Genomic DNA, 17,125 nt, shown 5'->3' with positions numbered 1-17,125 from the left:
GTCCCAATTGCTATTGATTCAACATCCAAAAGCCGGCCATAGATGGATCAAATCCAGAACCGAGATTCGATCCATCTATGGGCAGGCTGGTTGTACCCAAGTTGCTCCATCGCTCGACATAGATACAACCCGCCTGTCTCTATACTGACATCTACTGAAAGTCAGAAGAGCCCTCCACAAACAACTTACCCTGAGGGCAGCTGGCTTGTGCCTATGCAAATTAAATTTACTTGAAGGGGGGGGGGGGGTTTCTAACTGGTAAAATGTAGGATAAAATCAGCTGGAGGTGCTGAACTACAAGTTCCAGCATTCCAGAAAAGAGGACAAGCAGAAGCTTGTAGTACTAAGAAGCTGTAGGAGTACTGTACTAAGCCTCATAAGCAACATGCCGATCTCTCAAAACAAAAAAGAAACAAAAAAATGAAAAGAACAGCAAGGGCATACAAAAAAAAACAAAAACCCCTTGGCAGCACATTATGCAGACTCTAGCCTGGAGTGAACTGGTGACAACATATCTGAGTGTCCTACCACTGCTTACAGGGCGATAAATCTCCAGCAATCTGTCAGATAAGACCAAGGGGCCTGTATGAACACAGCTCCGAATTCCACGGCTCTCTCTGCCCATAGCAAAGCAGCTCCCAACAATTGGCACTATGCTGCAAGGATATTTACATTCACAACACAGCCAGCAGCGATTAAATCCACACATCTACTGGGCCACTTTTCTCTTTGTTGATTAAACAAAACAAACAGGAGAAAAAAGAAAGAGCGTTTCTACAGACGGTGTTACAGGTTTTAGCAATCCAGACATGTAAAACAGATCTTGCTGAGAATACGGCGACAATTCTCCATCCTAAAATGTGTCAGCAACACATGGTACAAATCTGCCAACCAATAGGAGAGGCTGTATGCAGGGCAATCAGGATTCACAACACAGCAGATATAAAGAAGTGAACTGTGTTAATCTGACCATAGAGGTGGAAATGTAGTCAATGACAATCTCTTTATCCGCTAGGAGTTGAACATATGGTAGTAAATAATCACCAAAAACTAAACAATCGTTCACTCACGAGCAGGATTTGGTCATTTGCAAAGTCAAAACTGGGCAATAAATTCAAAGCGATTGCCTTTTCCACAGAGTTGGGTTGGGGCAATTCAGATCCCAATTCTTTGCAATCAACCCAACTGCTTTACCTGGCACTGATGAAATTAAAAGTTCAATCGCTCTACCAAATTGCCCCTCGTATAGCCAGCCTAAAACTCCTTTTTCCAGTCTAATCAGCAGGGGATCTGTGACCAGTTGCCCCGCTAAATCAAAACCAGTACAGGGTGGATGATATGGACTGCCCTTGTCAAAGGGGCCCAAGGTATATGCAAATCTATAAGCCTTTGCTTACAGTTATTGATAGTGAATAAAAGCATTTAGGCTGCTTTCACACTGAGGCGATTTTCAGGCGTTTTAGCGCTAGAAATAGCGTCTTAATAGCGCCTGAAAACCGCCTCCCATTCATTTCAGTGTGTCTTTTCACCCTGGGGAGGTGTGATTCCGGGACTTTAGGAAAATTCCTGCAAGCAGCATCTTTGGGGCATTTTGGGAGCGCTGTATATAGCACTCCCAAAACGCCCTGTCCATTGAAATGAATGGATAGCGCTTCCAAAGCGATTCGGAAGCGCCCCAAAACGGCGCTTTTAACCCCTTCTTTAAACACTAGCAGGGGTTAAATGCGCCCCGCTAGCAGCCGAAAAGCGCCGCAAAAATGAGCGGCACTTTAGCACTAACGCTCGGTGACCCCAGTGTGAAAGGAGTCTTAAAGCAGAGTTACACCCAAAAGTGGAAGTTCCGCTTTAAGCACTCCTTACCCTCTGACATGCCACATTTGTTATTTACCAAATCATGTGATTGATTTCATCTTCCTCCGCAGTCTTATGTTCAATATGTGGGTGGAGAGGTTTTCCAGAGTTTGACATGTCATGCACATACACACAACTCTACCCCAAGGCTTTAGATGACTATAATGAATAAGCCGCCTGGCAGCACTAGGGTCATCCCTCCAAATCCCAACCAGGCACTACCTGCCTGGAGTTTGCATGTTCTCCATGTCCTTGTGTGGGTTTCCTCCGGGTACTCCGGTTTCCTCCCACACTCCAAAGGCAGGCTGGTAGGTTAATTGGTTCCTCTCTAAATTGGCCCTAGTATGTATGAATGTGAGTTAGAGACCTTAGATTGGACACACGACCACCATAGAAAACAAGTAGAATGCATGTTTGGGCTTGTTCACAATTACATTTCTAATGCTCAACAAACGCTCCTATAGCGTTTGTATGGCGTTAGTATGGGGGTCAGACAGGCATCAATGAGCTTTAGTATGGGAATCAAACAGGCATTTTACAAGCATTATTGAGGGATTAAAAATGCTCCCCAAACGCACTATGGGCAGTTTTGAAGCATTTGACAAGTGTTAAAACTGCTCCACAAATGTCTATTCCATTACAGTAAATGAACGAATCTAAACGCCCGCAACTGCCTGCCAGAGCATTTGCGAGGCGCTACCATAGACCTGAATGGGAGGCGTTGAAAAGCTTCAAACACCTCCTGACTCGACATGAGGCTTCAATTTTAAAGCGACTCGACGCTAACACTTAGTGTGACCAGCACAATGTGCTGTCTATTATATCTTGCGCATAGGCATTTGAGGGGCCTTTTTAACGCCTGCTCTTAATGCCAGTGTGAACTCAGCCTTCAGGAGGGCACCCTCATGAAATTGTTGATATCTGAGATTGGAAAACCTCTGCATCCAACAGTCCCTTCTCCACATAGATAAAGTCCACTTGCTGAGTTTGGCACAAAAATTCTAGCAGCGTGCAATACAGTGAACAGGATGGATGCACATGGCCCCATCTACATTGGCAAGAAGGTGAATTGATTTACATTATTTGAGAGTATGCAGGTATTTGTATTAGAGTGGTGTCCCTGGAGCCATCTACTTTATATACTTGGGGGGGAAAATGTGACCAAAGATGTTTTCTACAACACCCTTAGGGTCGGTTCACACATGGGCAACACGACTTTAGCGCGACTTTGTACCGCGACTTCAACGCGGCTTCAGCGCGACTTCAGCGCGACTTCGGCAAATTACGAGGCGACTTGAAGTCGCCTCCATGACAGGCGACTTCGCCTGTGGCCAATCACGGGGCAATCAGCTCTCTGGGAGGGAGGGGGGAGGGAGGGGTTTTCCCTGCAAAGTCGCTTGACTTTACAGAGAGATCCGACTTGGAGGCGACTTCCATTGATTTCTATGGTACAGGTCGCCTACCAAGTCGGATCAAAGTAGTACAGGGAGTACGCTCTGAAGTCGGAGCGACTTCAGTAGCGTCTATTAAGACGCTAGCGTTCACTCCCATTCAAACTATTTCTGGGGCGACTTGGGGCGACTTGAGGGCGTACAAGTCGGATCCCAAGTCGCCCCAGTGTGAACCGAGCCTAAAGACCGTGTTGGTCATTGGCAGCTATTGTATTCAGCTGTCTGAATCCCCAGAGGATGTAGTCATTGTAAATTTTCCACCCAACTCGGTACATTTTTAAATTGACTTTAGTCAAGCCGAGTAGTGCTTGTAGAGCCACCCACAGTTTGAATTCCTGCTGAATCAGACAAAATCCGAGCCTTCTATGTGGGCCTCTACATCCTAGAAAAACAAAAGTTCTGCGAAAGGCTACAAGACTACCACTCTTGTCTACCAGGAGCGAATAATGGCCTACCAAAACCATCATACTACATAAGGCTCCAATCCCACCTGGGCGTTTTGGGATCATGGTAGAATTCGCTGCAACTCTGCCAATGATCTTAAAACGCCGTACGATTGCAAAACGCAGGTTCAGATGCCATTATTTTCAATGGCACCCAAAACGTGGTGCAGTTGTGCCATGATTGTCAAGTGATTTATTGCGCGGCAAATCACACCACATGAAGCTTGTTGCCCAAATGGGAGCAGGAGCTCCTTTTTGGGCAACAAGCTTCATGCGATTGCCACGCGATAAATCACGTGAAAATCGCGGCAAAAACCGCACCGCGTTTCAGGTGCCATTGAAAATAATGGCATCTGAACCTATGTTTTGCGATTGTATTGGTGAGAATGGAGCCTTAAACTGTGCCACTAGGCATCTCCCAGTACACAACTATCCCTGTCAAACTCTGAGACACAATCATTGTTCAGATTGTTGAAGTATTAAATATCACAAAACATTATTTTTTCAAATAACGAACTTGTTATACTTACCAGTTCTGGGCAGTGGTTTTGCACAGAGCAGCCCTGATCCTCCTCTTCTCGGGTCCCCCGCCGGTGCTCCTGGCCCCTCCCTCCTGTCGAGTGCCCCCCAGAGCAAGCAGCTTGCAATTTTCCCAAGCTGTAGCTCTGCGTGTCCATTAATACACAGAGCTGTGGCTTGGCCCCACCCCCTCTCTCTCCTCAAAGGCTCACTACTGCCGTCTCAGCCAATGAGGAGGGAGCGTTCCAAGAGAGAGCCGAGGCTCTTGTGCACATTGCTGAATCGAGCTGCTGCACACAGGTTTTTTACCTTCATGCATGAAGGTAACAAAAAAAAAAAAACTTTGATTCTTTAGAACCACTTTAAATGACCTAGGCACTGTGCATCTAAACCTGATTACAACTCCAAAGAAAATACACACACAACAACCGATTGGGTGAAGTTCATGCCATGGGATGCCCTGTTGGCTGCACCTGGCTTGACAAACTTTAGGGCTCCATTCACACTAGTGCGATTTCAGATGCGACTTGAGATCACAGAATTGTATGGCAATGAAAATTACATTGTTTTCAATGGTGCCCGTTCCCCATCAATGCAACTCAGCACAGCGCAATTATGGAAAAGGCTCCTGTACTGCCAGCATGATTTTGGTCCCACGGAATATGCAAACCACTTTAAAGCAGCATCCAAGTTGCACTACACAATTGCACTGAAAGTCGGATCAAAATTGGGATTACAGCAGTGTGACTGAAAAAAAAAATACTGAAGGAGCTTGGTGGGAAATTGTCAAATGAACAGTGACTGCATCCAATCAAATGCTGCCACTGTACAGGTATTTAGACAAACATGGGCACTGCAGTTGCCTAAATAGAATAACCATCAGGCGAGGTTCCTCCATCCATGCTGTTTAGCATAGGTGGGAGAATCTTAGATTTCTCTCATTCATCCATTCGGCTTAAGGAGAGAAAGCTTTGTTTGGATGGTTATCATTTCTCTATTCTACAAGTGTGTAAATAATTATCATGACCTGAATGGTGGAAGAATTAAAAAACACAATTCTAGGACCAGTGTGCTGCTACTTCTTCCTTTCATATCAGGTCTGAACTCTATTAATGCAACAGGACCTTCCCCTATTTTTCTGAAAGCAGAAAAGGGGAATTAAAGTGGAACTCTTTTTATCCTTCTTCCTAATCTTGTTTGGTTTAGGAATAATTAATTAGGAAGCTTCATTCACATGGCACACAGACCTGTACATTTGCGTAGAAGGATGGTGTTTATGCAACCAGGGAATGACAGGCGTTCCATGCAGCCAGTCTGTTAAAAATCAATGACAGGCTGAGAGAGAGAGAGCGGCTCTATGGATCTTCCCCCACAAATCTGCGAATAGGTAGAGAGACACACAGCTCAGAACACAGATAATCTATAAAAGATAACATTGTGCTTGCAGAGCGACACCATGGGGGTTATTTACGAAAAGGCAAATCCTCTTTGCACTTCAAGTGCAAACTACAAGTGCAAAGTGCACTTGAAATTGCACTGAAAGTGCACTTGGAAGTGCAGTCGCTGTAAATCTGAGGGGTAGATCTGAAATGAGGGGAAGTTCTGCCGATTATTATCCAATCATGTGCATGCTAAAATGCTGTTTTTTATTTTCCTTGCATGTCCCCCTCAGATCTACAGCGACTGCACTTCCAAGTGTACTTTCAGTGCAATTTCAAGTGCATAGTGGATTTGCCTTTAGTAAATAACCCCCCATGAGTTGCATGGTGTCACTGGTAAAAAAAACTGTCAGTTTCCAGTGCTGACTGCCAGACAACCAGCCCGCCAGAAGTGAAACTTGGTGCTATGCATCTATCAAGGTACGTGTTATATGGCTTTTTCATGCTCAGAGTAATCTTCCACTTTAACTGGGCATGATGAGGTCCAAATCAACACACATACACCAACATATACTCTGGTCTAATTGCCTAACCAAGAACAAATTGTTACCTACACAACAGTATAATTTGCCTGTTGATCTTTGCGCCTGGAAAATAAGCCCGGTCTCAAAGTGCTAATTTGTGAGGTATAGTTAGATCACCCGCAGTTGTTATGCAAATTCAAAGCAAATCAGAGTTAAGAAGAAAACACGTACTGCACACACACTGAACCCTATTGGTCTAAATACACACTCAATCTGCTATGTAAAGAGGGCTCTGTAATTAGAGAACTGGAAACCGTAAGCGACTTTTATCTTTATATGGTATTACCCAGCAGAGGCAGCGAAGGAATTTGCTTTGTTTAATATGGGTCATGACAGTTGCATTCTCAATGTATACAAATGTTAGAAAGAAGGCCAAACACTCTAAATATACATTATAAACATAACATTAAATATCGTGAAGCAAGTTTTAGTAACTCAAGTCATCAGCAGTGAGGCACCACAAGTCCCAGCAGGTTTTAGAACCCTAATGCCCTGTACACACGATAGGACCTTGTTGTCGGAAATTCCGGCCGTATGTAGGCTCCATCACACATTTTCTATAGGAATTTCCGACACAAAGTTTGAGAACTTGCTATTAAATTTTTCAACAACAAAATCCGTTGTCGGTAATTCCGATCGTGTGTACACAAATCCGACGCACAAAGTGCCACGCATGCTCAGAATAAATTAAGAGACGAAAGCTATTGGCTACTGCCCCGTTTATAGTCCCGACGTACGCGTTTTACTTCACCGCGTTCAGAACGATCAGATTTTCCGACAACTTTGTGTGACTGCGTGTATGCAAGACAAGTTTGAGCCAACATCCGTCGGAAAAAATCCATGGATTTTGTTGTCGGAATGTCCAATCAATGTCCGACCGTGTGTACGGGGCATAATGCTAATCTGAATGTCGTATCTACAAAAGTGGGGGAGCAACCACCATGGCTCGCTGGGACTTTCACTCACCGGGAGGACTGTGGGTTGCCCAAATATAGAATGAAAAAAGACAGACATGCGCTATTTTTCATACAAAACTGCTACCCAAGTCCCAAAACGATTGAACAATCTTTTCTACTCCTTTGGTTGGACTGCAAGCTGCACGCTCTTTATCCTCAAAATACTTTAAAATCCATAGTTTTGCCTCAGAGTTAAAGCGGAGCTCCGGGCATTATTTTTCACTCCACCTCCCCGGTACATCATGTCCGCCCGCCCATTGGCTCCTAGGATATGAGTGTCATCAATCCCAGGAGACAATGGGCATCCGCCACTTGTAGCATCGCATCTCACTTTGTACTATATGCGAATGCGTGCGATGGGGAGGTGCATCCTGGGTAGCCAGCAGCGCCGTATACCGAATGAGAAAGGAGGGGGCTTCAGATGCTCACACTAAGGCTCGGTTCACACTAGGACGACTTGTCAGGCGACCTAGTCGCCCGACAAGTAGCGTCCCGTTTTGTACAATGGAACCGTTCTAAGGGGAGCGACGCAAGTCGCTCCGACTTAGAAAAAGGTTCCTGTACTACTTTGGGGGCGACTTGGGGCCACTTGCATAGACTTCTATACAAAAGTCGTTTTGCAAGTCGCCCAGCCAGTCGTGTGCAGGTCGCCTCGGTGAGGCGACCTGCAAGTCGTGCCGCCCCTAGTGTGAACCGAGCCTAAAGATGGGAGCTCGCTTGCTGGGGACTACAAAAGTTTAAATTTTAAAAGATCATGATTTATATTGCCTAACATTTCATACACATTGCATTATGAATAGCATTAGGTGCGACCATCACAGGGGTTATTAAAGAAAAAGAAAAAAGAAAAACCCCAAGCTGGAACTCTGCTTTAAGCATTTAAAAATCTGCATATACGTTCACTTCCCTAAAATGTCACATTACAGAACAAGTAAAATAAAAGTAATATATACTTTTTTTTTTTTTTTTAAACATGCAGTAGACAGAATAGGAAAGCAGTGGCAACAATATGAAGAAGAAGAAGAAGGACACAAAAAATAAAAGTGACATTAAGAACACATAGATGTTTACACATGAGCCTATAGCATTATTATTATACCATGCCAGAAGTCCAGGACCCACCACCATGTCACCTATTAGTACACAGATATTGGAAGATAAATAAGACCCGAGCTTTTCCACCACCCAAAAAAAAAAAAAAAAAAAAAAGAAGAGAAGCTTTGGCAGACATTTGCAGGCCTGGAGCTGGGCCCATGCCCCGCTCGCCTACCTGTCATTGAGGGTCTTTCCATCTCTCCAGGCATCTTCAGGGATGTCGCTGAACTGTCCTGGAGATGCTCGGATTTGCAGCTCCCAGTTGGACTGGACTCCCGCTTGCTGGATCCGCTGGCTTTCTGAGAGGATCCAATGATGCGTTCCTTCATTTCCAAAGACAACAAGCGTCCTTTGTACATCCATTTTTGCATTTTCTTCACCGTGCGGCCCGATGGCTTCTGTGAGGCTCTGTGACTTTCCGCGCTCATCATGTCTGCACCATGCCTGCCATTAGTGACTGTAACTGAGACCAAGTCCCCTGGTGTTTGGTGTATATAATCAGAGGGATTACGAGTGACACTCTCAGAGGCTCTCCAGTTCACAGAGGATAATATGTCCCGGGGGCTGCCCTCACTGTCAGCATCCGTGTGCTGACCAATAGAACCCTGGCTGTGCTCAAAACTACAATCAGATGACAAGTTGCTATGGACAGGGCTGTACTTTATCTGACTATCGCTGTGGCACTTGTACAAAGTTCTGAAGGCTGGCAGGCTGTAGACGGCGTCAACGCTTTTGCTAAACGTCTGCATCCTGTTAAGCTGAGAGCTTATTAAAGCATTCAAAGACGCCAAATCGCTATGAGACACTTGTTTTGGACTGGCGTCATCGGAGGACCAGACATCGCTTTCTACAACCCTTGCAGAGGACTGAGAATAAACGCTGTCCTGGGACTGGGAGCTAGAGGGGCAAGTCTCTGTTCTGCACCCGGTTTTGCTAGAGGGGGTCTCAAGAGGCATGTCATGCATGGCATGCATTAATAAATAATAAGCCTCCTGCAACTGAGACCTCAGTCTGTCAGTCTCTAGGTACATGTCCACGCTGCCTTTCCGCTCTTGATGGCCATCATCAGCCACCGGGGAGGCCACGGCATTGTGCAAGAATGGTGTTGGGGGCCCAGAAAAATGGCTATTGCACTGAGCCTCACTTGGGCTAGTAATCAAGAGATGCTCATTATCATAATAATCATCTTCCTCACTGTCCTCGGAATGGTTTCGGGTGTTCCCATAATACGGGGCATTTATGAGTCCCAGGGGAGGCATGGGGCAGTTTGTAGAGAAAGAACTGCTTCCTTCAAAGGTACTAGAGCACCACTGTGTGTTTTCAACATATCGGGGGCCTGCGTGAGGCTCCCTGGCTGGACTAGATTTAGGGGGATAGATGAAATTAAGAGGGTACGATGGGGAAGGCCCCTTCTGAAAAGGCCACTGTCCCTCAGAATGAGAGTTTGCAGCGTATGGAGCGCTATTTGGAGGCTTAATCTGAGTCTCTGGTTGGAACTGAAAACCTCCGTAAGAGTAACGTCCCATGATGGCATCCTTACCATTTATACCACATGACAGAGGGTGTGACTTGGTGTTGTTGTCTCTTTCCATGCCATTGGGCAAGCAATCCGTGTTGCTGATATTGCTATAGTGGGAGTATCGGCACCCCTGAACGGGCTGATTGGAAGATGCGGGTCCCGATGCTGTTTCCCATTTGGAAGGATGAGAGTAATTGTTATTATTGTGGTTCTGAGAAGACCAGTCTTTACTGTGATTGCCAGCCAGTCTGCTCTCGTCCGGGGTCACCGTCTTGATTCCACATGGCGGTCCTGCAGACCCCAATAGAATGTCAACAGGGCTGCTTACATAAAATTCCCCTTTGATGCTATCTTGGGACTTAAGCCTGCACCCCAGAGCCAATTCTGAACCCATATTTCAAATCATCTGCAGATACTACTATGCACTTCCCTGGCAGGCCTCATACAGCTCTGTGGTCAGCCTCCAGAGAGGACCTTTATGGAAGCATTCTAGTCTGCACTCTGAGGAGCTTGCAATCATCAACCCCAAACAAAATGATAATAGAAAATCCTCAGCAGTCCCTAAGTACCCCGGACACCCAGATGCTTACAGCTTTCATAGGTCTCCAATCTGTACTAACCACTTTAATTAAAATAGACAGAGGTATCTATCAGGGGTACTTAAAAAAAAAATTGACACACTTAAGAAGAAATAACAGGCCCCTGCATCCCCTAAGACTCACACCCAAACACCCAGCGCCTTACGTTTACCAGCACTGTAGCCTGCACCTTCCAACTATTGTGTTACAGCTCCAAGAGGGGTTGGTAGTGCACTTACCAGACTGGATATTACAGTTCCCCTTATGATGCCCCCACTCACCTACTCACAACCTAACCTGTCAATGCCCAGTAATATGTTCCCACTAACTAACATTGCACTAAGAAGTCCTCTTCCTGCACTCCAAAATGTTACATGGCTCAGTAGCCCCTTGATGCACTCCATTACACCCACCCTACGCCTTGTTCTTATCAAGAGACTGTAACCTCCCATTTCTTCTGTCATTATTCTAAAAGATGCCATTTGTTCACCCACATTAGATTATATCTATTATAACAAATCTCTGTAGTATCTTCAATGATGCTTCTAGCCTACCACCAAAACATACATTATACTTCACATGGCTCACTGTGATGCACCAACTGCAGTTATTTATATTACAGTTCTTAGGGGTCCCTTGCTGTGCAGCCCAACATGACAGCTACACCCACCCACACTTCACACTTGTCAGGGGCACTCTAGCTGGCATTTCCCAGGGTCTGTGCAGTGCCCCCAGTATGCGGAGCAGTCACTGGGGAACTCTAGCCTGCACTGTCCAGGAGAATAGTCCCTGGGGCACTGTATTTTATACATTCTAGTGAAACAGTCCCTGGGGTACACTATTACCAGGGCACTCTAGAGGGGAACAGTCACTGGGGCACTGTATTCTTCTGTCTCTAGCAGAACAGTCACTGGGGCACTGTATTCTTCTGTCTCTACTGAGGCACCGGCAGAAATGATAGGACTCTATTCTGGCCCCTCCAATAACCAAGAATTGTATTCTGCTCTCTACCAGTCACCAGGGCACTCCGTTCTCTACTCTCCAACAGGACAGTGTGGAAGCACTCTATTCTGTCCTCTCCGGGGGAACACAATATTCTGTCCTCTCCGGGGGAACACAATATTCTGCCCTCTCCGGGGGAACACAATATTCTGTCCTCTCCGGGGGAACACAATATTCTGCCCTCTCCGGGGGAACACAATATTCTGCCCTCTCCGGGGGAACACAATATTCTGCCCTCTCCGGGGGAACACAATATTCTGCCCTCTCCGGGGGAACACAATATTCTGCCCTCTCCGGGGGAACACAATATTCTGCCCTCTCCGGGGGAACACAATATTCTGCCCTCTCCGGGGGAACACAATATTCTGCCCTCTCCAATAGAACTGAGTGCTCAATTCTGCCCACTCCAACAGGTCACCTGGCAATCTATTCTGCCCTCCCCAGCAGGGCCATCCCTGACACTCTATACTGCCCTCTCTAATAGAAATCTATTCTGCCTTCTCCAGCAAGACCGTCTCTGAGCACTCTATACTGCACTCTCCAGAAAGACAGTCACTGAGCTCTCTATACTGCACTCTCCAATAGAACTCCATACTGCTCTTGAACACACTATACTGCACTCTCCAGCAAGACAGACATCAAACATTCTACATTGCTTAGAACCGTCAACAAGCATTCTATATACTGCTCACTCCAATAGAACTCTATTATGCTTTCTCCAACAAGAGTCTACAAGCTCTCTCCAGCAGGATAGCCAACAAGTACTGTACTCTGCTCTCTCCAGAAAGACCGTCCCTGAGCACTCTATATTGCTCTCTTCAACAGAACTCTTTATTGCACTCTCCAGAAAGACAGTCAATGAGCTCTATACTGATCAGGACAATCTCTGAGCACTCTATACTTCTCTCTCCAAAAGAGCACATATACTATATACTCCATACTGCAGGATAGTCAACAAATAAATACTGTACTGTGCTGTCCCCAGAAAGAGTCTCCAAGCACTCTATCTTGCACTCTCCACCAGCAGGACAGTCTCTGAGCACTCTATACTGCATTCTCCAATCAAGCTCTATTCTGCTTTCTCCAGCAAGAGAGTCAACAAGCACTCTATATTGCATTCTTCAAAATAACTCTATACTGCTCTTTCCAGAAGGACAGTCACTTAGCACTCTATATTGCTCTCTTGAATAGAATTTTATTCTGCTTTCTCCAGCAAGACAGTCCACAAGCACTCTATACTGCTCTCTCCAACATGGCAGTCACTGAACTCTTTATACTGAGCTCTCCAGCAAGACAGTCAGCAAACATTCTACATTGCTTAGGACAGCCAACAAGCACTCTATATATGGCTCACTCCAATAGAACTCTATCTGCTTTTTTCAGCAGGACATTCAAGAAGCACTCTATACTGCACTCTCCAGCGGGATAGTCAACAAGTACTGTACTCTGCTCTCTCCAGAAAGACAGTCTCTAAGTACTCTATAGTGATCAGGACAGTCTCTGTGCACTCTATACTGCACTCTCCAGCAGGACAGCCAACAAGCACTCTACTGCTCTCTCCAATAGAACTCTATACCGCTCTCTCCAGCAGGATAGTCAAGAAGTACTGTACTCTGCTCACACCACAAAGACTCTAAGCACTCTATATTGCACTCTCCACAAGGACAGTCTACAAGCATTCTATACCGCTCTCTCCAGCATGATAGCCAACAAGTACTGTACTCTGCTTTCTCCAGAAAGACCGTCTCTAAGTACTCTATAGTGATCAGGACAGTCTCTGAGCACTCTATACTGCACTCTACAGCAGCACAGTCAACAAACGCTCTCTACCGTCGCTACAGCAGGATAGTCAACAAGTACCATACAATGCTATCTCAAGAAAGACTCTCTCTAAGAACTCTATACTGCACTCTGGTCAACAAGACACTCTATATACTGCTCACTCTAATAAAACTCTATTATGCGTTCTCCAGCAAGACAGTTTACAAGCTCTCTACACCGCTCTCTCCAGCAGGATAGCCAACAAGTACTGTATTCTGCTCTCTCCAGAAAGACACTAAGTACTCTATAGTGATCAGGACAGTCTCTGAGCACTCTATACTGCACTCTCCAGCAGGACTGTCAAACACACACTCTATACTGCTCTCTCCAATACAAATCTATACCGCTCTCTCTAGCAGGATAGTCAACAAGTACTGTATTCTACTCTCTCCAGAAAGACTCTCTCTGAGCACTCTATATTGCACTCTCCACAAGGACGGTCTACAAGCACTCTATATACCGCTCTCTCCAATAGAAATCTACACCGCTCTCTTCAGAATGATAGTCAACAAGTACTGTACTCTGCTCTCTCCAGAAAGACCGTCTCCAATAGATCTCTATACAGCACTCTCCAACAGACCTCTATACCGCACTCTCTAATAGAAATCTATACTGTGCTCTCCAATAGATCTCTATACAGCACTCTCCAACAGACCTCTATACCGCACTCTCTAATAGAAATCTATACCGTGCTCTCCAATAGATCTCTATACTGCACTCTCCAATAGATCTCTATACTGCACTCTCCAATAGATCTCTATACTGCACTCTCCAATAGATCTCTATACTGCACTCTCCAATAGATCTCTATACTGCACTCTCCAATAGATCTCTATACTGCACTCTCCAATAGATCTCTATACTGCACTCTCCAATAGATCTCTATACTGCACTCTCCAATAGATCTCTATACTGCACTCTCCAATAGATCTCTATACTGCACTCTCCAATAGATCTCTATACTGCACTCTCCAATAGATCTCTATACTGCACTCTCCAATAGATCTCTATACAGTACTGCACTCTATACCGCACTCTCCAATAGATCTCTATTCCGCACTCTCCAATAGATCTCTATACCGCACTCTCCAATAGATCTCTATACCGCACTCTCCAATAGATCTCTATACCGCACTCTCCAATAGATCTCTATACCGCGCTCTCCAATAGAAATCTATACTGTGCTCTCCAATAGATCTCTATACAGTACTGCACTCTATACCGCACTCTCCAATAGATCTCTATACTGCACTCTCCAATAGATCTCTATACTGCACTCTCCAATAGATCTCTATACTGCACTCTCCAATAGATCTCTATACTGCACTCTCCAATAGATCTCTATACTGCACTCTCCAATAGATCTCTATACTGCACTCTCCAATAGATCTCTATACTGCACTCTCCAATAGATCTCTATACTGCACTCTCCAATAGATCTCTATACAGTACTGCACTCTATACCGCACTCTCCAATAGATCTCTATTCCGCACTCTCCAATAGATCTCTATACCGCACTCTCCAATAGATCTCTATACCGCACTCTCCAATAGATCTCTATACCGCACTCTCCAATAGATCTCTATACCGCACTCTCCAATAGATCTCTATACCGCACTCTCCAATAGATCTCTATACCGCACTCTCCAATAGATCTCTATACCGCACTCTCCAATAGATCTCTATACCGCGCTCTCCAATAGAAATCTATACTGTGCTCTCCAATAGATCTCTATACAGTACTGCACTCTATACCGCACTCTCCAATAGATCTCTATACTGCACTCTCCAATAGATCTCTATACTGCACTCTCCAATAGATCTCTATACTGCACTCTCCAATAGATCTCTATACTGCACTCTCCAATAGATCTCTATACTGCACTCTCCAATAGATCTCTATACTGCTCTGCTCTCTATATCGCTCTCTCCAGCAGGCCAGTCAGTAGGAATAGTTCCGTCCTCTCTCCTGCACTCTGTCCATCTCTGGTGCAGCTCTGACAGTACATATTTCAGGTGTGACTCCCTGTCCTCCTCCTCCTATTGGTCCCTGCGGTCACCTCTGACAGTTCATGTTGCAGCCCCTGTCCTGCCCGGTCTATGCTCCCCTCCTCCGGGCCCCCCTTTACCTTCTCCGTTAGTCTCCAGTCCCCCCGGCGGCCCCTTCTTGGCTCTCTTTCCCCGCAGTTTGGATAGAGTCCTCCGCAGAGGATCGGCCATTCCTCCCCAGTGCCCTCAGCACTCGCAGCGGCTGCCCCGGGCGGCGGAGGGCTCCATGCTGCAGTCGGTGCTCCGCTCTCCGGGGCTCCTCTCCCCGCTGTACATACTTGGAATATTTGTGAGGTGAGAGGCCGCGGACCCGGCGCATGCGCGCTCCCCCCTCCCCTCCGTGAGGCGGGCTCTGGCCTACTACGCTACGGCTGTGTCAGCGCTGCGCTCCACAAATCTCTGTGTACAATATGATGTGTCCGCCTCCCCCACACCGTCCTGTCCCTGTCCTCTCATACAATGTCCGCTGAATAAACACTGTGACTGAAAAACACCCATTGCTCACATTATTAACATGACTACAGCCCTCTTCTACCTCATAAAAGGCTCCCTGACACAATATATTCGGATTTTCTCCAGATTTATATGGAATGTTCAATATTTCCTCATAAAGTATCATAGGGGCCAACATGGAGGACACACCGAGGGCCCATTCACACCAAACCACTTCCCATCCAGGCCAATTCTGACACTTCTATATGGAAAAATCTACCTTTTTTTGCTAAAAAAATCATTTAAACCCCCCAAACATTATATATATATATATATTTTTTTTTTATTTAGCAAAAGTCCTAGACAATAAAATAATATTTTTTTTTTTGCAATTTTTTATGTCACACAGTATTTGCACAGCGGTTTTTCATAGGAATTTCTATTGAAAAAAATACGCTTTAATGAATTTTATTGCACACAAACACAATATAATACTTTTTTTTTGTAAAATCTAAAAGATGATGTTATGCCAAGTAAATAGATACCTAACATGTCATGCTTTAAAATTGCGTACACCTGTGGAATGGCGGCAAGCTACGGTACTTAAGACTCTCGATAGGCAACGCTTTAACCACTTGACCACTGGGCACTTAAACCCCCTTAATAACCAGACCAATTTTCAGCTTTTGGTGCTCTCACATTTTGAATGACAATTACTCAGTCATGCAACACTGTATCTATATGAATTTTTTGTCCTTTTTTTCACACAAATAGAGCTTTCTTTTGGTGGTATTTAATCACCGCTGGGTTCTTTATTTTTTGCGCTATAAAAGAAAAAAGACCGAAAAATCTGTAAAAAAATTAATTTTTCTTCGTTTCTGTTATAAAATTTTGAAAATTAGTAATTTTTCTTCATATATTTTGGCCAAAATTTATACCGCTACATATCTTTGGTAAAAATAACCCAAATTAGTGTATATTATTTGGTCTTTGTGAAAGTTATAGCGTCCACAAGCTATGGTGCCAATATCTGAAAATTGATCACACCTGAAGTACTGACGGCCTATCTCATTTCTTGAGACCCTAACATGCCAGAAAAGTACAAATACCCCCCAAATTACCCCTTTTTGGAAAGAAGACATTCCAAGGTAATTAGAAAGATGCATGGTGAGTTTTTTGAAGTTGTCATTTTTTCCCACAATTCTTTGCAAAATCGAGTTTTTTTTTTTCTTTTTTTTTTTTTTCACAAAATTGTCATATTAGCAGGTTATTTCTCACACACAGCATATGCATACCACAAATTACACCCCAAAACACATTCTGCTATTACTCCTGAGTATGGCGATACCACATGTGTGAGACTTTTACACAGCGTGGCCACATACAGAGGCCCAACATGCAGGGGAGCACCTTCAGGCATTCTGGAGCACCCATGCCAATTCTGA

At 45.0% G+C, this 17,125-nt stretch overlaps 1 protein-coding gene across 1 annotated transcript in view; it reads right to left on the bottom strand.

Moving 5' to 3' along the window:
* SYDE2 (synapse defective Rho GTPase homolog 2) overlaps positions 1–15,583 on the bottom strand; it is an 87,257-nt gene extending 71,674 nt beyond the window's left edge. The window contains exons 1-2 of the mRNA XM_073593615.1: positions 15,329–15,583; positions 8,454–10,088 (exon numbers count right to left, since the gene is read on the bottom strand). Coding sequence (XP_073449716.1) covers positions 8,454–10,088; positions 15,329–15,419 — 1,726 coding nt within the window. The 5' untranslated portion in view covers positions 15,420–15,583. The remainder of the gene's footprint in view (positions 1–8,453; positions 10,089–15,328) is intronic.
* Between the last annotated feature and the right edge of the window lie 1,542 nt (positions 15,584–17,125).

The sequence above is a fragment of the Aquarana catesbeiana genome, linkage group LG07 (genome assembly GCF_042186555.1).
Source record: "Aquarana catesbeiana isolate 2022-GZ linkage group LG07, ASM4218655v1, whole genome shotgun sequence".
Lineage (NCBI taxonomy): Eukaryota > Metazoa > Chordata > Amphibia > Anura > Ranidae > Aquarana > Aquarana catesbeiana.
The sequence above is the reverse complement of the archived record's forward strand: the minus strand, read 5'-3'. Positions and strand labels throughout refer to the sequence as shown.